This window comes from Jaminaea rosea (genome assembly GCF_003144245.1).
Source record: "Jaminaea rosea strain MCA 5214 unplaced genomic scaffold BDZ90scaffold_10, whole genome shotgun sequence".
NCBI lineage: Eukaryota > Fungi > Basidiomycota > Exobasidiomycetes > Microstromatales > Jaminaea > Jaminaea rosea.
The window spans coordinates 591,040-615,861 of record NW_020289984.1 but is presented as its reverse complement, the minus strand read 5'-3'; the positions used below and the strand labels follow the sequence as shown (position 1 = coordinate 615,861).

Below are 24,822 nucleotides of genomic sequence, written 5' to 3'. Positions count from 1 at the left end.
CGACAATGGATCACTAATAAGACTGTGGGAGCGCTCCCGCTCTACACCACACCACACACTACCATTGATTGACTGATTGACTGATTGACTTGGCGGGCAGAGTCGACCCAGGAGAGCGGATTGCATGGGCGGGTAGACAGGCAGGCGCCGCACCGCCTCTTGGGCTCTGGCGCACATCGACTCAACTGTGCAGCCACCCACCCACCCGTCCGTCTGTCCGTCTGCCGCCTTGCCTGGGCCGCCGCTTTGCCCCGCATCAAAGAAAGTGGTCAAGTCGGCGGCAGCGCAGAGGGATGCGTGATGCGTTGGTGTACGTCTCCGTTTCCACGATTGGACTCGCTCCATCTCCTGTGCCCCGCATCATCTCTCCATCGTTTCCGCTTTTACACCTCTTTGCCCCTTCATTGCAATTTCGTTCACCTGCTCGTCTTTCGCACTTTCTCAACTGCAATCATTGCACCCGCAGGCAGGCCTGCCTGGGACATCAAAAAACGATGACCGCCAGTTCCAGCGGTGCTGCAGGTCCATCGACTTCGACTTCGACGTCGACATCACGCCCGCCTCTCACCGCCGCCACCACCTCCTCCTCTGCATCATCATCATCCCAGTCCCCACCCCAGACAAACGAGACAAATGGCAAAAACGCCACCGCAAACGCCACCGCCATCGCCAACGCTTCGGTGGACCCGCGCAAGCTGACCCCGTCGTGCTCTCGCTGTAGAGCCAAAAAGCTCAAGTGCGACACGCAGCAGCCCTGCTCCAACTGTATCGCCAAGGGGCTCGAGGCGGAATGTCGCAAGGATCAGAGGATACCGAGGGGGAGAAAACGACCCAGGTGGGTGAGAGCAAGGGAGGGGAAGGGGGGATTGATGCGAAACATTTGTGCTGACTTGGCACGCACTCTCACGCAGGCTGGACAAGACGACGGCGCAGGAGGAGATGGCGCAGCTGAGGAAACGGTTGAAGGAGTTGGCCGAGTTGATGCCCACTCTCAAGGATGGCGCAGCTGGGGAGGGAGACGATGATGGCGAGGATGCGACAACGGCAGCTGCAGCGGTGAATGGTGACGGGAAGCGGCGAGACTCGCTACAGGATTGGATCGTGAGCAAGGCGTGACGAGGGCCAAACGACATCTAGAGCTGAAATTCACTCCTCCTTGCCGCGCTGCAGGGCCCCTACGATTCGGACGGCGCTCACATCGACTGGTCTACAGGCCCAATTATGGCTCCAAACGGCAATCGCGTCGAGCGTAACGGCAGGAACATCATCGACCCGGGCCTACGTTCCCGCAGCAGCAGCGAAGACGGCAGCGTCGTCGCACACGCATCTGCGCCCTCGCTCGTGGAGCCTTGGATGATGGACGTCGTCCACCTCCACTGGGCCAAACCCGCCAACTTTCAAGCGCGCGTAGACCTCTCCCGTGAAGCAAAGTCCCTTTTAGCCTCCGTCGTCATCATCGAGGAGCTCATAGACACCTACTTCTCGCGATGCAATCACCTCGTCGGCGGAATCATCTTCGAGCCACGGTTTCGCCGCCTGTCAGCCATAAGCTACAAGTCCGACTTGACGACGGAGGCCATCCTGACCAGCCCGCTCTACATCGACCCGAGCTGCTGGGTGATGCTATTTATGGTCCTCTCCATCGGCCTCTGCTTCTACCCGTACCATAGCGATCAGCCCACACCCGCCTTCCACGCCGTAAATGCCTTTCGCGCCCAAGAGGGGGAAGCGTGGACGGAGCGCCTCCACGACTTCTCGCGACGATGCCTTGCTCTGGGGGAAATACTTGAGCTCACCAGCGTACCGGCTCTTCAGTCTGCGCTGCTCGTTTGCTTCAGAGCGCGAGAGACGGACGGGTACACCAAGCAGCTGTACCGCCTCATCATCAGCTCGACGCAGAGTATGGGATTCCACAAGCTTGGCGATTGGGCGTACTCCTCTGACATGCGCGTCGAGGACGCAAGTCGAAAGGAGACGATCACGCGGGTGTGGAGCCATCTCTGCACGAGGGACTGGGCGTCCATCAGTCGCGACGGCATCAATGTCATCCACCCAGAGCAGATGGACACGCGTCAGCCGTACAACATGTCAAATGCGCACATCCTACTCCCTCAAGAACGTTGGAGCCGTCCCAGCAGCGAGTTTACCGAGATGTCCTATCCGATCGCGAGCTTGTCCCTCTCCCGGCTCATTCGCGAGGTCACAGAGTCCCGTGCAAGAGGTACGGCGTCCACGTCCATGGCCGCCTCGCGCTACTATGCGTGGGTGGACGCCCTTCCCGCCCCGCTAGCGTTGGGGTCAACGCTCAACAAGCCTGCCTCGCTCCCGATCATGCGCTGGATGCTCTACACGCAATGCTTCCACCAACTCCTCAAGCTCCTCCGCGGCGACCTCTCCTCACAGTCCACGCGCCGATCCCTGCTGCCCATTGCGACGAAACTCCTCGAGCTCTTCCCACGCGTAACGGCCGCCTGCCCAGTGATGAGAGCCCTGTGGACCAACTGGTTCCACACGGTCAGCGCAAGCTTCGTCGTTGGCCTCGAGCTCATCGAGGGAGAGGGCGGGAGAGAACAACATCGCGCAGCATCGCGTTCCCTCCTCTCAGCTGCGGGTGATGTCCTCATGCCCCTCTCCGAGAAGGGCGGTCTCTTCATCCAGGCTCTCCTTGACTTCGAAGAGACCCGTCACGCCTCCCCTCCCTCAGCTCAGCCAGCGCTCGACGTCAACGAGCTCCACCTCATCCTACTCCGCCACGCCGCGGCCCGGTTCAGCGGGCCCGCCTGGCTCTTCGGGGACCTGTCTCTCCCCCTCAAGGGGCATGACTCCATCCTCCCCGGTCTGGCAACGCCGCCCGCCGACGGCAATCGACGCTGCGAGATCGTCCGAGGAGAGGATTGGGCGCGCATCGCGCAGGAGATGGCTGTGGAGCGTGGAGAGAGTTTGCGCATCGCCAACACTGATCAACACCATGGTGCTGACGCAGCGGGGAGTGACTTGTTTGCCCAGGTGATGCTGCGCGCCAAGCACGACGAAATGACGGCTCAGGCCGCAAAAGGGTACTATGCTGCGCCGCTGCCTCTGCCTCTGTCTATGCCTCTGCCTCTGTCGGCGGGGCATCACCAGCAACACCATCAGCAAGACACGACGACGTCCTGGCCAGGGCCGGGATCTTCCCCTGCGCAGCCCGCCCACAACACCTTTTTGTCCAAGTCGCCGAGCGAGACCAACTCCTCCGAGCATCACCCGACGGCCTTTACGCCCACGTACGTAAATTCTGCCCCTCTCCCTGCAGTAGGTGGATCTGCTTCTTCGTCTTCCTCGTCGGGAAGATCGCCGAGCGGCTGCGGGGGGTATAAGTTCGTCAAGAGGGAGATGCCACCACTCCCGTCCGCGATGCCAACTTCGTCGTCGACGACGATGACGAACGGGTACGAAGGTGGTGGCGGTGGTGGTGGTGGAGCGTATGGCTACCCTTCGGCCCTTCCTGCGCCACAGTCGTACTACTCGCACTCACACTCGCACTCGCACTCGCACGGTCAACATCCGCCTCCACCGCCTCCGCCCGCGCCTTCTCACTACGGCCCGCCTTCTTCAGGTGGACCGCACATGACGCCTTTCTCTCCTTCGGATGAGCAACCGCATCAGCATCAGCATCAGCATCAGCATCAGCATCAGCACCATCAGCATCAGCACCACCAGCACTTCGGCTCGTATCAGGCAGGCCATCCTTCCTCGCGATAAGAAACCCTCAGTCCCGGTCGCATAATCTTGACCTTGGTTGTTCATCTGTACTATTTCTCGCTCCTTGTCACCCTCCTCGTACATCCCCACTCACCGAGCATCTATTGTCCGTGCGGTTGTTGCTAGTAATGACCCAATCAAGCAAAGCGATCCAAGCTCCAAGCCAAGCTGGCCCCGCACCACTTCATTCACTTTCGTCGACGCCGCCTTCTTTGTGTTGCTCCACCCACTCACACACCCCTCTGGTCCAATCGTTGACGCCTCGCCTCGCCTCGCACTTTGCTGTCGTCAGGTGATCGGCGAGCCGTACAGCCTGCCAGCCTGTCAGCACGCCACCATTGTTTCTTGCTGCTGCTGCTGCTACTTTCCCTTGCTCCCCCCGCCTTGCCTGTCAGCAACACCAGCGCCAATCGCCGTCCTGCCTCCCTCCCTCATTGATGTCGTTCGGCTCTAAGCCAAGACGGCGTTTGGGCCCATTGCCCGAATCGACACTCTGACTAGCTGACTGGCCGACTGTCTCTCTCTCCCACACTTCTCTGAAGGCTTGCATTGGGGATGTGGATGGGTCACCTGAGCCGGCTGCTGTGGTACACGCGCACGCGGGCCCATGGGAATTTTGGTTTGGCCGCGAAACGCAGAGGGGCGTACTGCCCAGGGTAGTGGGACAATGTGGGGCTCCACATGGTGTGCGAGGCGCGAGGTGCAAGGTGCGAGGTGCGAGTGACCTGACTTGGTGATCAACGGGGGTGGGAGAAGCACAAGCCGCTCGTCGATCGTCGCTCGCCACCCGCTCGCTGGTACTAATAGGCTCGAGGGAAGGAGATCTTGAGTACCTTCCCTCCCCGAGTTGATCAGGTCACTCGCCACTACCAAGCTTCACACGACCCATCGAACCACAAGACACTCACCACCTCACACGCCAAAAATGGCACCAACAGCAGCCGTCGCCCCTCCCTCGTCGGACTCGACTCTCCCAACCAAGTCGTCCCCAACAACGACGTCCACTCACGATGCAACCGCTCACGACTCCAGTTCCGCCAACCTCGGGATGGCCCAATCCCTCATCACCCGCCTAAACACGGCCTTCTCCAGCGGCTCCCCCCAACAAGTCGCAGCCCTCTTCAGGTCAGACGGGTACCTCAAGGACATCCTCTGCCTCCAGTGGGACTATCGTGCTCCTCAGACGCCGGGGAACATTGAGAAGTTCCTGAATGAGTGCGGGATGAGCAAGGAGAAGACGATCAAGAACTTCACGCTTGAGCCTGCTTCGGTGGCTGATAATGACTCGTTCCCTGGCGTGCCGTGGTTGATGGGTGAGTAGTGCCGACAGGGAGCGGTGGGATAGGGCGTAGCGGGGCGTGAGACTGACGGCGAGCTGCCCTTCACGCTTGGCTCAGGCTTCTTCACCTTTGAGACTAACGTAGGACGTGGTCGCGGTGTCTTCCGCTTGCACAAGGATGGTAGTCAGCAGCCCAAGGTGAGTCGTCGTCGTCGTCCCTTTGGAGCCAATGTGTTCGGTGCTGACCCTCTGACCCTTGCCTTCTCTTGCGCACGCACGCAGCTGCACGCCCTCTTCCTCGGTCTCGAAGAGCTCAAAGGCCACGAGGAGAAGAAGGGCTCTCTCCGTATCCGGGGCACCGAGTACGGCGAAGAGCGAGGCAAGGCCACTTGGCAGGAGAAGCGTGAGCGCAAGAAGGAGTTCCTCGACGAGGAGCCCGCAGTCGCCATCGTTGGGGCTGGTCAATCCGGTCTGATGCTCGCTTACCGTCTGGGCCAACTCGGAGTCCCTACGGTCATCCTCGACCGTAATCCGCGCATCGGAGACAATTGGCGTAATCGCTACAAGTCCCTCGTGCTGCACGACCCAGTCCATTACGACCATATGGCCGGTTTGCCCTTCCCTGCTCATTGGCCCATTTATACGGCCAAGGATAAGCTGGCGAACTGGTTCGAGTTCTACGCCGAGACTATGGAGCTCAACGCGTGGATGGGGACATCCATCGATCGCACCTCCTTCGACGAGGCAAAGGGAGAGTGGACGGTCGATGTCACGCGAGCTGACGGAAGTAAGCGTACCATCCATCCGAAGCACATGTGTCTCGCCACGGGCCATTCGGGAGAGATGAACAAACCCACCTTCAAGGGGCAAGAGAACTTCAAGGGCCCCGTAGTCCATTCTTCCGAGTTCACATCCGGCGACAAATACCAGGGCAAGCGTGCCCTCGTCGTCGGCGCCAACAACTCCGGGCAGGACCTCAGCGTCAATCTTTGCGAGCACGGCTGGCATGTCACGCAGCAGCAGCGAAGCAGTACGTACGTCATGTCGGTGCGCGCCGTAGAGGAGGTGCTGCTCAAGGGACTGTACTCGGAGGATGGGCCGCCCACGGAGGATGCGGATCTCATCTTTAACTCGTCGCCGAACCCTATGCATCTGCCTGTGCAGAAGGTCGTAGCCGACAAGATGGCTACGGGTATCGACAAGGACATCATTGCCAAGCTGCAGAAGGCTGGGTTCAATTGGGGCAAGGGAGTTGGGGATGCCGGCTTCCTGTACTCGTACTACTCCAAGGTAAGTCGGTGGCGTGATGAGGCTGTGGACACAAGCACATTCTTTACCCCCTTGGTCGTTTGCTGACTTCACTCACCACCTCGTCACTCGCGCGCAGGGCGGCGGCTACTATCTCGCCACGGGCTCAGAGGACTACATCTCTGACGGCCGCATCAAGATGAAGCAAGGAGTCGAGATCGACCACATGACCTCAGACGGCGTCGTCTTCTCGGACGGCTCGGAGCTGCAATGCGACCTCATTGTCCTCGCTACGGGCTACCTCAACATGCGCACTTCGGCGATGAAGATCCTAGGTGAGAAGGAAGGGTCCAAGTTCAATCCGGTGTGGGGTCTGGACGATGAAGGTGAGCTGCGCGTTGCGTGGCGACCGACGGGCCATAGCAATGGGTGGATCCAGTGCGGGAACCTCGCGCTTAATAGGTGGCATTCGAAGAAGCTGGCGCTGCAGATCAAGGCGAGGTTGGAGGGAATTGCCCAGTGAAGCGAAGCGGGGCGGCGTGTGCATATGTAGCTATTGAGCGTGCGAGTCTTGTAATGATCAGCGTGTGTTCCGAGGTTGAGAGTGCGACGACGAGAGGGAGAGAGGGTCAGGCCCGGCCAGACCCTTGAATTGAAATCGATCTTGAAAGTGAAGTGCCGCTTGAGCACGGGCCACGCACGCCGCAAAAGCGAAAATAAACACACGGCGGACTGGGGCTGATTAACACCCGACACCGACACACGACTGGCTCGCTCCTCTTTCCTTGCTTGTATCACTTCCACTCGTTCCTGGCCAGCCGACGACGTCTGACTCGCTATCACATCACGCTCCATTGAGTCAACATCTCGCAGCGGGCGGATGAGCGATCGTCCTTCGTCGTAAACCGCCCCCTTCCAACATCACATCGTCCTCGCCCTCCTCTCTCCTCTGCATCTCAACCCCGACCAGCCCAATAATAATCGTCCTCTTCTTAGGCATCGATGGAAGCGATCAAGCGCATGCTGGCTGCGCAACATCTCCAGGCGCAACAACAGGGCCAGGGCCACGCCCCGGGCACGCCGCATCGCTATCAAGCGCAGGCGCAGCATCAGCATGGCGCACCGGGCGCGGGCACGGGCAGGTACAAGGGCGAAACGGCTCCCAAGACGAAGATGCTCTTCGACCCGAGCGAGGCGGTTGCTCGATCTCCTGCCAAGCCTGCGGTCATGCTACCGCATCAGCAGCCGCCACTCGCTACCGCAGGCACCACATTTGCACCCATTGCCCCGCTCGGCGGAGACGTCGAAGACGATGAAGTCCTTCGCACCGCCCCCGACTACTCGAATCTCGACCCCTCCGAGCGCGATCGCGCCATACAGGATATGCTCAACCAGGCCGTAGCAGTAGACGAGGACTATGATCCGGAGGAAGCCCGCGTGCCAGGAATGTCTGTGCCCCTCATGCGACACCAGACGCAAGGCTACAAGTGGATGAGGGAGCGAGAGGCCGGAAAGTACAAGGGAGGCATCCTTGCTGATGACATGGGGTTGGGAAAGACGATTCAGGCCTTGGCGCTCATTGTGGGGAATGGCGCTGAGAGTAAGGGATCGACGATACGCTACGTCGTGGAGGAGAGGGATAAGGCCAAGCTACTGCACAAGAAACGCAAAGAGAAGGAGGCGAGGGCCAAGGCGAAGGAGGAGAGGCGAAAGAAAGCAGTCGCTTCGAGCAGTCTGCTCGCTGCGCTGGATAGCGATGACGATGATGAGGCAGAAAAGGAACGCAAAGCCAAGCCCGGCGCAGGCAGCGGCAGCGAGAGCGAGAGTGATGAGGACCGCGAAGAAGTCGAGCTACGCGGCCACGCCACCCTAATCGTAGCCCCAGTCGCCGTTCTCCGTCAATGGGAGTCGGAAGCCAAAACCAAAACCGACTGCGGGCTTCGCGTTTTCATCCACCACGGCTCCTCCAAAGCCACGTCGGCCTCCATCTTCAAGAAGCACGACATCGTCCTCACCTCCTTCCCCACGGCCGCCTCCGAGTACTCCACCGTAGCCTCATCCGATGGGGATCGCCGTTTCTCCCCCCTCTTCAAAGCACGATGGCTCCGCATCATCCTGGACGAGGCGCACAATATTAAGAACCACACGACCAAGCAAGCCCTCGCCTGCTTCGAGCTCGCACGTCGCTCCCACTCGCGATGGTGTCTCACTGGCACTCCCTTGCAGAACAATGCAATGGAGATGTTCTCCCTCATCCATTTTCTGGGAATCCCACCCTTTGATGACTATGCACATTTCAAGGAGAAGATTGCCGACCCGCTCAAGTCGAGCAACCAGAATCGCGTCAATTGGGGTATGAAGCGTCTTTGCGTTGTACTGCAGAGTATCCTGCTTCGTCGAACCAAGGACACGAAACTGGATGGGAAGCCCCTCCTTACCTTGCCTGACCGCGTGGTAGAAGTGGTGAGCGAGCCCTTCGATAATGAGGCGGAGAGGGCCTTTTACAAGAGCTGGGAGGATCAGGCACGTCGTAACCTCGATCGAGAGAAGAATCATATTGGGAAGTTGCTCCTCTTGTTGAGGATGAGGCAGGCAACTAGTCATCCTAGCTTAGTTACGAAGAGCATCAATGTCGATGCAGATGCCTTGCCCGTGGATGCGGAGCAGCGAGCTACGAAGAGGAATGCCAAAGCGAAGGGCAAGGCAGCACCCAATGGCGGCACCAGTCAGGCCAACCCGATCAATGTAGACGACGACAACGACAACGACAACGACGACTCAGGCGACGAGCTTGCGGACCTGATGAAGAGCATGCGAGTGGACAAGGCCAAGTGCGCACGGTGTCAGTGCGTCCTCGACGAAGATAATAGCGGCAATTCTGACGCGCACTGCCTAGAGTGTCGCCACATCCTCGCGGACGAAGCACGCCGTCAACTCGACTGGACCCAACTTGGCTCAACAAAGCTGCGCATCATGCTACGTCTCCTCGATCGGATCGATACCGAATCCCACGGTAAGGAGAAGACGATCATTTTTTCCCAATTCACTACTTTCCTCGACCTCGTCGAGCTCGCCTTGCGCAGGGAAGGTCGACAATTCGTTAGGTACGACGGATCCATGTCCGCTCCCAAGCGCGAGGTTGCCCTTGAGACGATTCGCGCTGAAGGTGGTGGCGGGGGCGGGCGGGGAGGCACGAGGATTATTCTGATCTCCTTCAAGGCAGGGAGCACCGGGTTGAACTTGACTTGCTGCTCGCGCGTGCTGTTGATGGATCTGTGGTGGAACCCTATGTTGGAGGAGCAGGGGATGGATAGGGCGCATAGAGTTGGGCAGACGCGGGCAGTGAGGATGTACAAGATGTGAGTGCGAGAGCCCCCAAGAGCTTTGATCTCGATTCCCCCTCACTGACGAAATCTTCGACTCACCGCCCCGCTCTTCGCGCAGCTGTATAGAGGATACGGTGGAGCAGCGTATCCTTGCCCTGCAGGAAAAGAAGCGCGAGTTGAGCCGTGCGGCCTTGGAGGGGAGCAAGCTCAAGAAGGGGGGCAACAAGCTGTCCCTCAAGGAGCTCATGTATCTGTTTAATGGAGGAGCGGGGGATGAGCCGCCTGCGCCTGCTGGTGGTGAGGAGCCGGCGACGACGACGTCGGCGAGGAGGCGAGCATACCACGAGTAGACGTGCGGCGCGTAGATGGACAGGTCTTCACTCTTCCTTCATCTAGAACGTCTCAACTCATCTTGATAATCCATCTCATCTCATCGTGTCTCATCGCATCGCATCGTCTCGCATCGATCGATCGATCGTTCGTTCGATCGAAGCGGTGGTGTTGAGCCGATCTCGCCTCTCTTGTCTGAGGATGCGCAAGTGGAGAGAAGGCAAGGCTGAATGCGTCCGTCGTAGATTGGGCAGAGACAGGCGCGTTTCGCAGCATTGACTTGCAGCTCCCGTGCATGGATCATTTCGTGCAGCTAAGCTTCTGAGCTTCGAGCGATAGGCTTGCCCTTCGCCCCCCGCCCCCCCATTCTTGCTCTCCTCGCAGAGGCTGTCTTTCTACAGTCTCATTGGCGCTCTTCGATGCATTTGTTTGAGCTGCTTGGCAATCTGCATGGCTTGCTGTTGAGTGAATTGCTGAATGAGTGGCCCGCACGCACACAAGCCGTGCGTGCGTGGCTCGCGTGCCGTTCTTTCTCTGCTCGACGCTCGAAGCTGCCGTCGACCTGGACGGACGGACGGACGGGCACAAGTGCGATGCAGGCGCGGCAAGTTGTCTCACGTACCTTGGAAGCGTAAGCGGAGGGGGAAGGGGCGGCGGGAGCGAGGGGAGTGGACGGGCTGGACCCTCAGATTGACTTCTGGGCCTCCAAGCAGGCGGCCTCGAGCAGCAGCAGACGTCGCAGCAGCGGCAGCGGCAGCGACGGCAGCAGGAAGATTATCGTTGGCTTCGTCCTTCTTTACGCCTTGACTTTGGCTTCTTACCATTGACTGCTACCATCATCCCTTCATCTTCGTGTGTCCAGCCCCTCCCATTCTCTCTTCGTCATCTTCTCTGGACGCCTCCTTTGAGCGCTCCTCGTATCCTCATCTTCCTCTCGCCAGGGACGCTGCCCATCCTCCGCCTCCGCCTCTTAGGTGAGTACGGACGAGGACTGAGACCTCGCTGTGGATGTTACGGTCCGAGAGCTTGGACGAGAGCAGACGAAAGGGCCCGCCGTGGAGCAGGCAAGCTAGGCTGGGGGACTAGATTGATGATGGGCTGCTCAGTCACTAGCCACGCCACCTTCGATCGGCCCTGACAACATCAGGGCACAGGTCTCCAGGTGGGGCGAGAGACTAGCAGTCCGATCAGCCTTCTGCGACATCGCTGCGCAAAGTCATCTCGTCGTACGACGATCGCTCCCCAGGCCCATCGCAGTAAATGCGACGACGCCGGGCTAGGGTCTACTGTGCTCATGATCACGTATCCTTCGTGGTCCCCGACTTGCGAGATGTTCATGCTGCTCGGCTAGACCTAGGGACCCTGCCTCGTTCCTCGCGAGCGGGCTCCTCCGAGGCGGGCAAGCAGGGATGGCATGGCGCTTGGCACGATGAGTCGTCGCATGGTCTGGTAGCTAGCGGGCGGACGCGCATTCATTGCCATCCTAGCGCTGCGGGCAAAGATTTTTCGTCGTCGTCGTCGTCGTCGTCGTCATCTCGTTCGGCGTCCTCCGACCATCGGGTCGTTTGTTCATCGAGGATCGCGGCCGACTTTCGCTCGTAGGGGACCCAAGGGCTGTGTCCGCTCGGCCGCCTCTATCGAGCTCCGCCCCCAGCCACACGATGCACGGGTAGATAGATGGGTGCGACCAGGCAGCACAGCGTAAGGCGAGCGCGGCGACTCTCTTCTTCCCTCGCCTCGGGGGATAGCTGCCGGTGTTCGTGGCTCAGTGAGCTCTTCCCACACGCTCGCTTTCGCTCTCTCTCGCTCTCGCTTTGGCTCCCGCTCCCAAACGCTTTGACCTCCCAATGGCCCTTTGGCAAGCCGAGACAGCGTCCGAGCGCGGCAAGACGAGGCGAGACGAGATGGAACGGTTTCAACGACCGCCGCTAGCTTAGATTGTCGCACTCTCTTCCGCGAGCGTGCCAGACGACTAGGGCGAGCTTGTTGTTCAAGGCGTGTCTCGCCCTCTTTCATCTGAAAGACAGAGAAAGGCGCCGGCTGCCCTTCTTCATCGTCCGTCGTGCGTGCGTCGTGTGCCGCCTGGCGTCTTTTCTAGTCTAGGCGCGCCCGCCCGCCTGCCCGCCCGGATTCCCCATGTCTCTTGATCGATGTTCGCAGCAGCGCAGCATTTCTGCACGCCCTGCAGCCTGCAGATTGGGCAGCCAGTCCGCGTCGTTGCGAAAGAGTGGGCCGGGCCCCGAAGCTCTGCAGCTCGCCGTGCCGTCGACGGGCTCACGGCTCAAGGCTCACGGCTCGCGCTGTTGTTTGCTCTCCCCTCTGAGCTCTCTGCGCTGCTCTCTATCCTCGATCCCGTCCCCATTCTCCCCCGCAATCTCGCTGACAACCTCTCTTTGCTCCCCTTCTCACCATTCCAACATCTTCTTCCATCGCTCATCACTCACCATCTACAACTCTACGCCCGCCACTCGCGCCGCGCCTTTGCCGGCTTAATCGCCGTTGCTGCTTGATCGCACGCCGTCCGCACCGATGCCCATTCGCACTCGTACGACGACCGACTTCTTCGAAAAGGAGAAAGCAAAGGAGGACCTAGCACTACAAGCACCACCGCAGCAGCCCGTATCTCTCGGTTCAGCTACCAAGCCCGTCCACTGGAAGAGGGCTCAGAAGCCACAGCGAGCGCCGCTAGAGCGTCCAGCACACTCCATCGAGCAAAGGAAGCCCGTAGCACCAGTCGTAGACGGCAGCGACTCGTTCCTCGGCGTCTTCTTACCACGACCATCGGTCAATCTCACCCGCTCGAGCTACAGCGATCTCCGTGCGAGGGACGCGCAAGCTACTCAGTCCTTCAAGCGGCCGACCACTCCAAAGAGCTCGCACGCCGGTAAAGCACACAGCAGTAGGGCAGCCTCCGATCTATTCGAAGACGGTCTAGCGCCAGACTTTGAGCCAATCGAGCTCGTATCTGTCGCTCTCCTCTTTCCGGACGACGCCTCTATACGCAAGGGCACCTCTACACCTGCACCAGCACCAGCACTTCCCCCGGCTGACGACGGAGCTTTGGTAGTTACAGCAACTGGTACTGAGGTCTCGACTAGCCTCGCCCCTCCTCTCACACCGAGCAAGCGCAAGTCATCCGGCTTCGGTCTTCGCATCCCATCGCGACTCTCCTTCCGCAGCACAACCGAATCTCGCCCAGAGACACCTCTCAGTCCTCTCCCTTCCCTCCCATCCTCGCGCAAGCTCGACAGTTCAGCACTTGCTGACGACGACGACCTCGACACCGAGCTCCTGCCCCCACGCCCAGGCTTCCTCCGAGAGAGCGGCAGCCCCAAGAAACGCAATCGCGCCTCGTCCAACGCAGGTGACACAACCGTAAGCGGACGCCCAGCCAGCACCGTCAGCTCGCGCTTCCATCGCGCACCACCACCTCCACCCGCCGTACCCGCCGCCGACGCCGACGGCTTCGTACCCAAGATGGCGACGATGCTCACTCGCTTCTCCTCTCGCCAGATGGGCGACCACAAGTGCAAGCGCGGCTACCCCATCGCCGTCTTCTGCGGCGCCCAGTCCATGGACGTGGGTTCCATCACCAACCCCAAGATCGAAGGCGCCTATACCCTCTTCTTCGGCCCCGGTCATCCAGGCAACGCCCAGCAGACCATGACCGACAGCGAGAAGCGACCTTCCCACCTGCATCACCCTAAGCCAGCCACCACGTCCAGTACGGCACGTCGCGCTGAGCTCATTGCGGCTACCCGTGCTCTGCAGGCTATTCACGACCTATACCAGGGCAAGTCGTGCGCCCACATTTGCATGGACTCCCCTTACGTCGCGAAAGCGTGGGGTAGCTGGATTCCCCAATGGGAGGAGGACGGCTGGCCCGGTGACGAGCACATCAGCAAGCGCAAGAAGGACTCGGGCTACCAAGGCTCCGGTGACTACTCCGGCTCGGACGAGGTGCCGCGCAAGCGCAGCAGCAAGCGACTTGCCGACGAGGATCTGCTTCGCGAGCTCGCAGCCATTCGTCGCCTCTACGCCCGTGCGGAGCGTAAAGGGACAGGAGCCGCCCACCTGTACCTCATCGACCGCAATGCCAACCCGGCAAGCAAGACGGCGCGCATCGTACTGGAGAACGCGAGGGCGCAAGAATTTAACAGCCCTACTCAGAGCCCCGGTGAGAGTCGGCGCGACTCCTTCATCAGCTCGAGGCCTAGCATGAGCATGCCCCCCACCAGCCCGGGGAGGAATAGCCGTCTGTCAATGACCGCCAGCAGGAGGAGCGTGACCCGCGACTCGATGTATGAAGACGATGGGCGCGGGTCGCGTCGCTCAAACTCACGGGCTTCAAATGGTCGTTCGAGGGCGATGAGCCACTTGAGGCCGGCGCCGCCTGTCCCTGTACAGGAGGAGGCGGAGAGCGATCTGCGCGATGGGAATGAGGAGATGGCTGCCCCTCGCGTTGCCAAGTCGCCGTCCAAGAAGGTCAGCAAGCGCAAGGTCGCTGCAGCGGCTGCTGTTCCCGCCGCTGCTACCATGGCTGCTGTTGAGCGACCCGCCAGCATCAAGAGCGCCGCCTCCGCCGTGACGGCCTTGAGCGACCACGAGGACGAGGCAGTGCCCACCAAGACGACCGCTGTGGTGGAGCCCGTCGAGCCCGCAGAGCCCACACCCGTAGCTCAGGTCGCTGCACCTGCCCTCGCCACCCTCCCCAAGGTCGACGCCAAAAAGCATGACGAAGTGGTAACAGAGACACTGTCCGCCAAGTCCTCCCCTGTGGACACTAACACCGCCGCCGCCGCCACGGCCGAGGACGGAGCGGGCAAGAATGACGGATTCCTCGCAAACGCAGCAGCTACCGCCGCCGCCTTCGTTGCGGGTGTCGCCGGTGTGGGTGGTGCGGCCGCCAAGTCCGACGAGCCTAGCAAGGCTGCTGTGCAAGAAGAGCTGGAGAAGGTGCAAGAGCCTCCCGAGGCTGCCGTGCCTGAGGAGCCTGGTGTCCAGGCGCGCGAGGCTGCCCAGGCTGAGCCTGTAGAGGTCAAGGACCCGGGAGTCGCTGTGCCCGAGGAGCCGGAAGTGGTGCTAGCGCCTGCTGCCGTTCTCACGCCCAAGAAGAAGAGCAAGAAGGTCAAATCGCCAGTCACTGCCGCTGCCGCGGACGACGAGGTCGTTACGCCCAGCAAGACGAAATCGGTCAAGAAGTCGGCTAGTTCGGCACGCAAGCCCAAGCTAGCAAACGCGGTAGTCGACCCTGTCCCCTCGGGCTCGTCACCCACTCGTTCGCCCACCCGTTCGCCTACGAGGGCAAGGAAGGAGAAGGTGGCCGATCTGCCTGCCTCTCCCTCTCCAGCGCCTGCGCCTGTGGCTGCTGCTCCCGCCGCTACACCTGCCGCCGCCGCCGCCGCGGCGCCTTCACCGGATAAGTCTGGCCGCCTCATCAACTACAGCAAGCGCAACTCGCTCATGAAGAAGAAGCAGCAGGACGCCGATGCATCAGCCTCGTCCGGAGGGGCGCCCGTTCTCGCTGCCCTGCCCGTCACGCCGGCGCTTGATACCACCTTCGAGGAGCCTACCACTGCTGCAGCTGCCGCTGACAAGGTCTCGGATGCCCCACCCCTTGCAGAGGAGGAGAGCGAAGTGGCCTCGCCTGCCCCTGCTACTGGCACTGGCGCTGAAGCCTTCCCAGTAGCAGCAGCGGCAGAGAAGGAGAGGGAATCGGCCATCCCCGCAGGCTACCCAAAGCCCCTGGCCAGGCGTAATGGCTCAGCGTCCGAGGTGCCTACGAAGACGGTCAAGAAGCGGCAGAGCATGCCTGCCGCGAGGGATCGAGCCAGCAAAGACATGAGCGATCGCACCAGCCTCAAGTCGTCGACTAGCTCAGTCGGCCGAAGATTTAGGACATTGAGCAGCTTCTCCCGCTCGGGAGGCAATAAAGGGTTGAGCGCCGCGCCCGAGGAGGAGGAGGCGGTTCCCGTGACTGGGACGGACAAGAAGACGAAGCGCAAGACGATGAAGTGGTTCCAGCGCAAGGACGAGGATATCCCACCCGTTCCTGTGCAGACGACGCCGGCGGTTGAGAAGAAGGTCAAGCCTGCTGCTACTCCCGTCGAGGAGGAGGAGGAGGAAGAAGAAGCCGCAGCAACCGAGTCACTCCTTGATGAGGAGAGCGAGGCCGCTGCCGTCGCCCCCGTCAAGACGAACGGTAATGGCGCGACTCGTCGACCGACGCATCGTCGTCAGCCCACTGAGCAGTCCGTCTTCGAAGATGACGACGAGGACGAGGAGAACGATGTGGCGGCTGTCGCTCCCACCAAGACCACGGGCGGTGCTGCTGCGACACCTGCTTCGCCCAACGGTGCTGGAGCAGGAGGAGGGGTCAAGAGTCGCATGTCTCGTCTGAGCATGAGGTCCAACTCTGCGCCCAAGCCGCCGAAGCCAGCCAAGGTGAAAGAGCCTAAGCCCGTCAAGGTCAAGCCTGTCAAGGAGCCTAAGGAGCCTTTCAGTCTCAAGAGGAGCGTGGGCAAGATTCTGACTATGGAGTAGGTGAGGTGAGGCGTGCGAGCGAGCGAGAGAGAGTGGGGGAGAGGCGGGGGGGGGAGGGAAGGTGTTGCTAGAGTACTTGTTTTCTGTTTACGTGTCTCTCCATTTTCACATCTACCATCTTCTCGTATGGTCCTTTCGCCTGCCTTCTTGTCTTTCTCCTTTCTTCTGATGTGTCTATTGCTTGGTGCTTGGTGCTCGTGTTCCCTCCTTGTTGCTCGTTGCAATCGCATCTGCCTTGTCATCGTTCCCGTGCCAAGTTGTTTCGTTTGTGGGCTTGAGCGTCGAGCTCGCTCGGGAGCAAAGCAAGCTGGCGTTGGTGTCTGGTCCGGTCGGGCGTCGAGGCAGGCAGGCATTGAGGCAGGCAGGGGGGAGCGGAGTCAGGCAAGAGCAGCTTTGGCGTCGTGGGATCTGGCGATTCGTCGACTGGGCGCGGGGCGGCGGCGACGATCTCCACTCTGGAAATGCATCATTTCAATCCTACCATCATCATCATCATCATCAACCTCATCACGACGACGACACAGTGCTGCCTTGATAACGCCACGTCGCAACGCTCTGCTCTGCCCTGCATCCCGGTGCCGCGCAACAGGCCAAGCATCAACAACAACAACGACGACCTCATCATCATCATCAGCATACGAACGTAGCAACAGCAGCGGGCTTGGTCACTACGGCCGGCGCATACATTTGCACCTCACCCACCCAACCCACGATCCCCTCGCTTTCGCCCCCTCGTCATCGTCATCATCATGTCCGATATGGTCCTATCCCCCTCTCCCTCCCCACCACCCCCTGGCCACGGTCACGGCGGCGCAGCAGACGGTCGTTCCTCCTCTTCTGCCTCACGCGCAATGACGGCAACAGGGTCAGATGACCTCGAGGCCTCTTCAGCGGACAACCCTCCTCCTTCTCCTTCGAGCACCTCACAGTCTGAAGAGGAGGATCGAGAAGAAGACTTTGCCACTTCGACGGGCAATTTCCGCCGCAATACCATTCAGGCAGCAGCTGCCCCCTCTTCATCGAGCAAGGTGGCCGCCAGTGAGCCACAACAGGGTTACAATGAGGATCCAGCTTCTCCTGCCAACCTCCCTCACGAGATATTGGTTCACATCTTCAAGTTCATCCTAACCAGGACGACGGGACATGCGCATTTGCGCAACTGTATCATGGTCTGTCGCTCTTGGAGCTTGTGTGGAGTCGAGCTCCTCTGGCATCGTCCTGCCTTTTTGCACCTCAGCTCCCTCTTCAAGCTCATCAACGTGGTAAGACGCTCCGACCTCACATTCCCCTACGTCATCTTTATCCGGCGATTGAACTTCACGGGCATAGCGAGCGAGCTCACAGACACCTTGTTCATGTACATGGCCGACTGCTCGCGTCTGGAACGCCTGGCAATTCAGGACTGCTCCAATTTGAGCGACGCAGCCATCGGGTACGTGTTGGGACACCTCAAGAACCTCGTCTCTGTAGACCTCTCCAACCTGCCAAACGTAACCGACGAGACATTGCAAGCCATCGCGTCGAACTGCAAGCGACTTCAGGGGGTCAACCTGACCAACTGCAAGCTCATCACCTCCAAGGGAGTAGCAGCTCTAGGCTCCTCCTGCCCTCTACTGCGTCGCGTAAAGCTCTGTGGATGTGAGAGGGTGGCAGATGCAGGACTATACCCGATGATCCTCAACTGTCCCATGCTCCTGGAGATCGACGTATTCCAATGCTCGGCCATCTCGGACGAATCGGTGCGACAGATCTGGCTCAGCAGCAGCCATGTGCGCGAGCTGCGATTAGCTCAGTGTGGGCCTCTCACGGACATGGCCTTCCCTGCGCCGGCGAGGCAATTGACCAACGTGAGGGCTGCCTTGGATCTCGACCAGGAGGAGGAGAGAAGAGGACATGCGACTGCAGCGGCTCAGCTGGGGATTCATGGGAGCGAGTCCGCGCCTACTAGTAGGGGGGCGAGCCCCGCTGCTGGGGTTGGCAGTGGTAGTGGCAGCTTGGCTAGGGCGTCGCTCACTTCGAGTGCGGCGAGGCTGGCAGCTGGGGGGATGGCTTCCTCGCTGCTCGGACCGCTCAGACCGCCCAAGGCTTTTGAGCATTTGCGCGTGCTGGACCTCACGAACTGCAGCAGTAAGTATTCGCGGCGAGATGACTCGTATCGAAAAGCTTGCTAACTCCTTCCTTCCTTTCTCTCTTCCGTCTCGCAGCCATATCCGACGACGCCATCGAGGGCATCATTTCATGCGCCCCGCGTATCCGCAACCTTGTCCTCTCCAAATGCACACGCCTCACCGACGAATCCGTCTACTCCATCTCTCGGCTGCGCAAGAATCTCCAATACCTCCACCTCGGGCACGTCTCCAACGTCACCGATCGCTCCATTAAGCATCTAGTCAACCACTGCACGCGTCTCCGCTACTTCGACCTCGCCTGCTGCTCCCAACTAACCGACGCAGCCGTAGAGGAACTGGCCGCCCGCCTCCCCAAGCTGAAGCGCATCGGCCTCGTCCGCGTGACGCAGATAACCGACCGGGCAATCTACGCGCTCGTGGATCGCTACCTCACGCTGCAACGCATCCACCTATCGTACTGCGTCAACATCTCCATCGTATCCGTCTTCTACCTCCTGGAGCGCCTACCTAAGGTGACCCACATCTCCCTCACCGGCGTCGACTCGTTCCGTCGCCCCGACTTGCAGGGGATGTGTCGCGCCCCACCAGAGGAGTTTAGTGCGCCGCAGCGCGAGAACTTCTGTGTGTATAGCGGGCATGGGGTTGTGGAGCTGCAGCGCTTTTTGAGGAGGGTCTTCGAGAGTGAGGAGAGGGCGAGGGGTTTCTTGCGTGGGCCGGCACCTCCATCAGCATCGCCAAGAGGTGGAGCTGCTGGCGGCGGCGGCGGCGGCGTAGGGGATGATACGGGCGCTACTCCAGGGCAGGGTGGGGTTGCGGGCGTGGTAGGGGACGGGATGGATGCACAACCTCTTACGCTCAATGCGGCGCAAGGTCCTATTCAGCATCAACACCCAGCGCATCATCATCAGCATCACCCCAACTTCGCCGGCGCGACGGGCGGCTCCTCCTCGTCTGGCGTCTCGGACGAGAATATTCGACGCGCCGTGCGCCTCGTAGCGGACAATAATGAGCGGGCGGCACATGAGCGCAAGCTGCACTTCAACCGGGCTATGCTTGCTTCGCAACAGCACCACCAACAGGCGACGCAGGGCGCAGAGGCGGGTCCGAGTATCAGCACCGGGGTCCGGCGGGGCCTCCCTCTCTACGCAGCTACGCCGCAGGGATACCAGTCGGGGAGCGGAGCGGGGGTGATCATGAGTATGGGCCCGCGAGGCTCCTTTGTGGATGAGAATGGCGTGCCCTTCGACCCGGCTATGCAGGCTGCAATGCGGCAGAATGAGATGCGCGGCATGGGCGGTCAGGAGCAGGGATTCCTCTCTCACCACCTTAGCCGGCGTGGACTGCAGCAGCAGCAGCAAGAGGGACACGGCGGAGTGTACCGTCGCTTTGATCGTCACGGTGGCGGCGGTGGTTTGGAGGATACGTTCGTGGAATCCAGCATGGGCATGCGGCCAAGGACGGGCGGGTCTGAGCCTTTACCGGCGTCCGTGGAGGCGGGGCAGGCGGGACAGCCACACTGGTCGCCCTTTGCCGGCGAGGGAGGGCGTGAACCGGGGAAGGTGTGGATGTGGGAGCCCACCAGCGTGGCTACGAGTGGAAGCGGGAGCGGAAGTAGGCGAGCAGGACAGGCATACGAGCAGCAGCAGCAGCAGCTGGCGACGATGCATCCCGCCGCTCAAGCGTGGTATGATGCTCCTGGGGAGATGCCGATGGGGATGGCGAGCAGAAGCGGGGTTGAAAGTGCGCCTCGCTGGCCCCATCACACGACGTCTACGTCAATGGGACGCGCGCCTGCTACCAGTTTGCCCCCTCTCCAGCAGCAGCAGCAGCAGCAAGATACCCGCTCCTACGCTTCCAGCTCTTCCTCCTCTGCCACACCCAACCGCTACCCCCCCACCATCAGCCACGAACGCGCAGTCAACACTACTACGGGGGGACGATCAGCCACACTTGACGCTCAAGGTCAAGGCCGAGCTGGTTCCATAGCAGGATCCACATCGCCCTTCACCCTTCCTCCGCTCGATCCAGTCACGTATCGCTCCTCGAGCGCTGGCGGGATGAGGGGCGCAGGGGAGGCGCACGCACACGCCCCGCGCCTTGCACTCCCAACCATGGGCTCGTCGCTTGGCCCTCCCCGATCGCAGATGGGTTCGCTTGGTGCTTCTTCTGATTCGCCCTCTGTACCAGTGGCTAGGCAGGCTTCCCCTATGCATCAGGATGAGGACGATGAGGCTGAGGGGGAGGGGGAGGGGTGGGATGGGGATGATGGGGTGCGATGATGGGCCGTCATTTGATGCGTGGAGCGTGCGTGCGGGCGGGCGAGCGTGTGTGTGTGTGCGCGAGGCGAGCAGTCATTAAGCAGCGCCGACGTTTGTGACAGAGAGGTTTCAATAGACATTCTTCTTCGATGCTTATCATGGGTCAATGCGCTGGGGTGAGGCGGAGCCTGAGGAAGCAGCAGAGGCGCGGAACGGCAAGCGGGCAGGCGGGCAGGCGGGCAGGCGGGCGGACGGACGGACGCGTGGCCCTGACATGTCGACTCCACTCCAACTGTCTTGGCCTGTCACTCACTCACTCTCTCATTCCTTGATTCTCTCCTCACCATCCCGCCAATCAACCAAGCAGCAATGGCCTCATCCTCCTCCTCTTCCTCCTCCTCCCTACGAGCACAGCATTCCGCTCTCCTCAGCGCCTTCCAATCCTCCTCTGCCGACCCCAAATCCTTAGGCTCCCAGCTCACAAAGCTCAAAATTGCCCTCACTCAGCAAGGCCTCTTGGCTCCTCGACCCGATGATCCCAGCTTGAGCAAGGACGACCTCCTCCTGGCTAGGGACGTTCTTGAGGTTGGGGCTTTCTGGAGCATTAGGGTCAAGGATGTTAGGGGATTCGAGAGATATATGGATTTGTTGAGGGTGTTTTATACGGATTTGAGGTGAGTGAGAGAGAGAGCGCATCAGCCGACGAAAGCGCGATGTGTTGGCCGTGATATAGCATACATGCTCACACAAGTATATCGTCCCCTCTCTTCCCTCGTTCCCTCACCATCGATCGGCCCGCCCTTTGCAGCGCTCAACTCCCCCCCTCATCCAACCACGAGCCCCTCCTCGGCCTAACCCTACTCCGCCTCCTCGCGAGCAACGCCATAGCCCAATTCCACCTGATCCTCGAGACGCTCCCTCCTTCCCTCCTCTCCTCCTCCCCTTACCTCCAACACCCAGTACACCTCGAACGTTGTCTCATGGAAGGCTCCTACTCCAAGGTGTGGCGTAGCAGGGCTCAAGTACCTCGCGAGGAGTATAGGTACTTTGTAGAGGAGCTAATGGGGACTATTAGGGGGGAGATTGCAAGTTGTGAAGAGAAGGCGTACAGTAGTCTGCCCATGAGGGATGCGGCTACGCTTTTGTTCTTTGAGAGCGCGGGAGAGGTAAGCAAGTTTGCTGCTGAGGTACGTATTGTGCGGGGGATGAGGGTTGCTTGCTTGCTCGTACGAAAAGAAGTGAGGCTAATGCGCCCCTCCTCCGCTCGCAGCGCGGCTGGCAAATCAATCCGTCGACGCAGACGGTTCATTTCACTCCTCAGCAACAGCAGCAGCAAGGCAATGTACCCGCGGCCACATCGGCCAACAAGGCCGCCCCACCCGCTCCTGCTGCGGGAGGCGCGACGGTTAGTCTTGACCCGGCTGGTGTGCAAGAGCAGCTCGACCCCAAGAGGGCTATGATTGCTAGCAACCTGCAGTTCGCTAGGGAGTTGGAGAGTATCGTGTAATCGAGAGGGGCAGGAGAAAAGATGCGTGGGTCAGCAAAGAGACGGAGGCAAGGCGAGAGGGAGGCAAGAAGGGACGCCGCATGTCATTCACACCACACCGACCGCGTCAATCAAGAAAGAGGTATCATTCATTCATTCAAGGTCAAGCAAAGAGGTATAAGCAGGTAGGGAGGCGGCAGGCGTGATGCTCCCTCGGTCAAAGCTGAAGCTGGGGATCAGCGCGTAGTCCCCCTCCACGTAGACGAGATGCGAGAATAACGCCGTGGCGGGGATGCTTCTTCGCTCCATGGAGGAGGCAGGTCGTCCATCACCAGCTCTGAGCGAGTATAGCGCGGTGGTGGTGGTGGCGGCGGCAGCACTGCCTGCTGGTGGTCCTGCCCACCCACCACCTCCTCCTCCTCCGCCGCTGTCGTCGCCGCTGCCGCGCCAAGGAGTGAAGCAGAGAAGGACCTTTGAGACGAGGCAAAGCTCGAATAAGCCGAATAGCTCTCCCTGTCTCCTCTTCTTTGGAACTTCCCTTCCTCTTCTACCCTCGACCAGACCAGCGGTACGAAGACATCCTGTGGCTGCTGTTGCTGCTGTGCTCGCTGACCCACCCCTGCAATCAGTTCATCCTCTCCTTCGCCATCGCCATCCCAGTCGTCTGCCGCCCAGCGTCTGCGCGGGGGTGGACCCCACTCGGAGATGTACGTTGAGGATGATGAGGGGAGGATGGGCGAGGTAGGGGGACTGCTCGCCATGCTGCTGCTGCTGCTACTGCTGCTGGAGGAGATAGTGGTGGTACCTTGACGCTCGCGCCCCCCGAACCTTCTTCGGGAGAAAGACTCGAAGGAGGGGGTGATGGGCGAGGAGCACGTATGTGAGTAGGAGTAGGAGGACAAGGGACGTGGGAGTCGCGTACCGCTTGCGGAGCGGGAGGGCGAGGTGAGGCTGGAAGAGCATTGTGAAGACGAGGCACTCCCGCTCGTGCTTGAGCTGGTACCCAGTCGCTCGTGTCGTCTTGTCGACCATTCGTCTTCGTACCCTTCCTCTTCCTCCTCCTCCCCATCGTCCTCGTCGGTCTCTACCTCGGCCTCACGCTCTGACAGGGCGGGGAGCGGATAGTGCGTCGCGGCCACTGGGGATGAAGAGCTTGCTTGGGGAAGCCAAGAGAGACGTCTTGACGCCTTGATCTCCTCCTTGTCATCTGCGTCGCTCGCTCTCGTGCTTGAGCTCGGGAGAATCTTGAGTGAAACGCAACGGGCTAGACGTTGTGCGAGTGAAGTTGCGGGAGCGTTATGAGGAGGAGCGACTGCCATCTCCTCTGCCGGCTTGAGAGTGGGGCAAGGCGAGTCGGAGCGATCCTGGGGACACTGGTAGTCGGGCCGCAGTGTGAGGATACTCCACCGCCTGGCTATTGCGCTCTTTCTCTTCTTGTTCTGGCTTGGATCGGACCTCATTGTGGGTGCGGGACAGACGGAGGGGATTACCGTGTTCTGGGGTGATGCGAAAACGCCTTGACGCTGAGAAGCACGGCGACGATGGAGCTGTACCTCTTGGGGCGTTTGGTAGGATTGAGTTCAGGAAGGATGATGAAACAAAGCTAGGAAAGACAAAGCCACGACTGGACGAAGATGAACATACCAACCCGCCCATACTCAGCACGATTAAGACCCTCCTCTCGTTTCCATCCCACAGCACGCACAACGTGCCCGCTCTCACTCACTCACCTCCCTTCACTCCCACCCAGATAAGCCCCCTCCTCCGTGATCACGGCCCAAATCTGGACAACGACCAATGCAGCAGCAACAACTCTATCGCACAATGGCCCGGCGGGCGAGCTTCAGGACACTAATCGATCGGGGTTGGGGGGAGGGCCAAGCAAACATGTGCGACCGCTGCAGCGTGGCGTCGTGCGTGGTGAGTGAGCGCCCGTGCGTGCGTACTTTTGAGCGCAGAGCATGCGTGCGTGCACGGTCATTCCCGCTTCCCACGATTGTCTTCACGGTCTCGGCGATTGGACTGGTTGTGACCGGTTCTCGTTCAAGGGAAGGCAGGCTAAGCGAAGAGGCGGCGGCGGCCCTCCCCCACTTGCGAGGGATCAGGCTCTCTTGGTACGGTACGGTACGGTACGTCAGGGCGGGCGTTCATTTCGCGATGGCGCAAACAAAAACGTGCATCCTCCGATTGAGCGTGCGTGCGTGCGTGCATGCGTGCGTGCAATATTGCGGGTGGTACCATTCAAATTCTACTCTCAACGATCGGGGCTTGCTTGCGCTTGTCTCGCTCATTCGCCGCGGACCGCGGACCCCGATGTGGAAGTTGAGCTGTCTGAGCTGAGCAGCGGGGCTCAGCCCAGCTCCGCCGATGATTTTGATTTTTTGATGAATTTCACGGATGATTGGATGAGGAAAGAACGAACATGACGAGCCGTCAAAATGGATTGGCACGTTCTACCCTTGCGCCACGGTCACGGCCACGG

The 24,822-nt window shown here is 60.4% G+C and overlaps 9 protein-coding genes across 9 annotated transcripts; 8 read left to right on the top strand and 1 right to left on the bottom strand.

Moving 5' to 3' along the window:
- The first annotated feature begins 353 nt into the window (after positions 1 to 353).
- On the top strand, positions 354 to 3,922 carry BDZ90DRAFT_275325 (hypothetical protein). The gene is made up of 3 exons (XM_025508875.1): positions 354 to 835; positions 912 to 1,101; positions 1,171 to 3,922. Exons 1-3 carry the CDS (start codon positions 495 to 497, stop codon positions 3,739 to 3,741), a joined length of 3,102 nt encoding a protein of 1,033 aa, XP_025361264.1. The 5' UTR covers positions 354 to 494; the 3' UTR covers positions 3,742 to 3,922.
- Positions 3,923 to 4,789: 867 nt separating this feature from the next.
- On the top strand, positions 4,790 to 6,791 carry BDZ90DRAFT_221745 (dimethylaniline monooxygenase; the record flags this gene model as incomplete). The annotated part of the gene is made up of 4 exons (XM_025504490.1): positions 4,790 to 5,054; positions 5,139 to 5,218; positions 5,303 to 6,310; positions 6,408 to 6,791. 4 exons carry the CDS (start codon positions 4,790 to 4,792, stop codon positions 6,789 to 6,791), a joined length of 1,737 nt encoding a protein of 578 aa, XP_025361263.1.
- Positions 6,792 to 7,675: 884 nt separating this feature from the next.
- On the top strand, positions 7,676 to 10,166 carry BDZ90DRAFT_241850 (hypothetical protein). The gene is made up of 4 exons (XM_025507403.1): positions 7,676 to 7,849; positions 8,087 to 8,920; positions 8,999 to 9,627; positions 9,713 to 10,166. The coding sequence occupies exons 1-4, from the start codon at positions 7,715 to 7,717 to the stop codon at positions 9,942 to 9,944; spliced, it is 1,830 nt and encodes a 609-aa protein (XP_025361262.1). The 5' UTR covers positions 7,676 to 7,714; the 3' UTR covers positions 9,945 to 10,166.
- A 129-nt stretch (positions 10,167 to 10,295) lies between these two features.
- BDZ90DRAFT_45272 (hypothetical protein) lies at positions 10,296 to 10,899 on the top strand. Its single transcript, XM_025509604.1, has one exon. It carries the CDS (start codon positions 10,402 to 10,404, stop codon positions 10,729 to 10,731), a length of 330 nt encoding a protein of 109 aa, XP_025361261.1. The 5' UTR covers positions 10,296 to 10,401; the 3' UTR covers positions 10,732 to 10,899.
- A 1,554-nt stretch (positions 10,900 to 12,453) lies between these two features.
- Positions 12,454 to 16,467, top strand: BDZ90DRAFT_261446 (hypothetical protein; the record flags this gene model as incomplete). The annotated part of the gene is made up of 1 exon (XM_025508376.1): positions 12,454 to 16,467. One exon carries the CDS (start codon positions 12,454 to 12,456, stop codon positions 16,465 to 16,467), a length of 4,014 nt encoding a protein of 1,337 aa, XP_025361260.1.
- Positions 16,468 to 16,936: 469 nt separating this feature from the next.
- On the top strand, positions 16,937 to 21,005 carry BDZ90DRAFT_241846 (RNI-like protein). Its single transcript, XM_025507402.1, has 2 exons — positions 16,937 to 18,594; positions 18,672 to 21,005. The coding sequence occupies exons 1-2, from the start codon at positions 17,217 to 17,219 to the stop codon at positions 20,873 to 20,875; spliced, it is 3,582 nt and encodes a 1,193-aa protein (XP_025361259.1). The 5' UTR covers positions 16,937 to 17,216; the 3' UTR covers positions 20,876 to 21,005.
- A 218-nt stretch (positions 21,006 to 21,223) lies between these two features.
- Positions 21,224 to 22,361, top strand: BDZ90DRAFT_221676 (hypothetical protein; the record flags this gene model as incomplete). The annotated part of the gene is made up of 4 exons (XM_025504487.1): positions 21,224 to 21,528; positions 21,663 to 22,041; positions 22,125 to 22,196; positions 22,290 to 22,361. 4 exons carry the CDS (start codon positions 21,224 to 21,226, stop codon positions 22,359 to 22,361), a joined length of 828 nt encoding a protein of 275 aa, XP_025361258.1.
- Positions 22,362 to 22,370: 9 nt separating this feature from the next.
- Positions 22,371 to 23,969, bottom strand: BDZ90DRAFT_45134 (hypothetical protein). The gene has a single exon (XM_025509601.1). It carries the CDS (start codon positions 23,798 to 23,800, stop codon positions 22,577 to 22,579), a length of 1,224 nt encoding a protein of 407 aa, XP_025361257.1. The 5' UTR covers positions 23,801 to 23,969; the 3' UTR covers positions 22,371 to 22,576.
- BDZ90DRAFT_45185 (hypothetical protein) lies at positions 23,969 to 24,736 on the top strand. The gene has a single exon (XM_025509603.1). The coding sequence runs from the start codon at positions 24,138 to 24,140 to the stop codon at positions 24,678 to 24,680; it is 543 nt and encodes a 180-aa protein (XP_025361256.1). The 5' UTR covers positions 23,969 to 24,137; the 3' UTR covers positions 24,681 to 24,736.
- Positions 24,737 to 24,822: the final 86 nt, after the last annotated feature.

Excerpts from the sequence above, each read along its gene's own strand:
- BDZ90DRAFT_275325 (XM_025508875.1), top strand. The coding sequence starts at position 495 with ATGACCGCCAGTTCCAGCGGTGCTGCAGGTCCATCGACTTCGACTTCG. Across the intron at positions 836-911 it reads AGGGGGAGAAAACGACCCAG|GCTGGACAAGACGACGGCGC; the intron begins GTGGGTGAGAGC and ends ACTCTCACGCAG. Across the intron at positions 1,102-1,170 it reads ACTCGCTACAGGATTGGATC|GGCCCCTACGATTCGGACGG; the intron begins GTGAGCAAGGCG and ends GCCGCGCTGCAG.
- BDZ90DRAFT_241850 (XM_025507403.1), top strand. The coding sequence starts at position 7,715 with ATGTCTGTGCCCCTCATGCGACACCAGACGCAAGGCTACAAGTGGATG. Across the intron at positions 8,921-8,998 it reads TCGATGCAGATGCCTTGCCC|GCCAACCCGATCAATGTAGA; the intron begins GTGGATGCGGAG and ends GGCACCAGTCAG. Across the intron at positions 9,628-9,712 it reads GCAGTGAGGATGTACAAGAT|CTGTATAGAGGATACGGTGG; the intron begins GTGAGTGCGAGA and ends CTCTTCGCGCAG.
- BDZ90DRAFT_45272 (XM_025509604.1), top strand. The coding sequence starts at position 10,402 with ATGAGTGGCCCGCACGCACACAAGCCGTGCGTGCGTGGCTCGCGTGCC.
- BDZ90DRAFT_241846 (XM_025507402.1), top strand. The coding sequence starts at position 17,217 with ATGTCCGATATGGTCCTATCCCCCTCTCCCTCCCCACCACCCCCTGGC. Across the intron at positions 18,595-18,671 it reads GGACCTCACGAACTGCAGCA|CCATATCCGACGACGCCATC; the intron begins GTAAGTATTCGC and ends TCCGTCTCGCAG.
- BDZ90DRAFT_45134 (XM_025509601.1), bottom strand. The coding sequence starts at position 23,800 with ATGAGGTCCGATCCAAGCCAGAACAAGAAGAGAAAGAGCGCAATAGCC.
- BDZ90DRAFT_45185 (XM_025509603.1), top strand. The coding sequence starts at position 24,138 with ATGCAGCAGCAACAACTCTATCGCACAATGGCCCGGCGGGCGAGCTTC.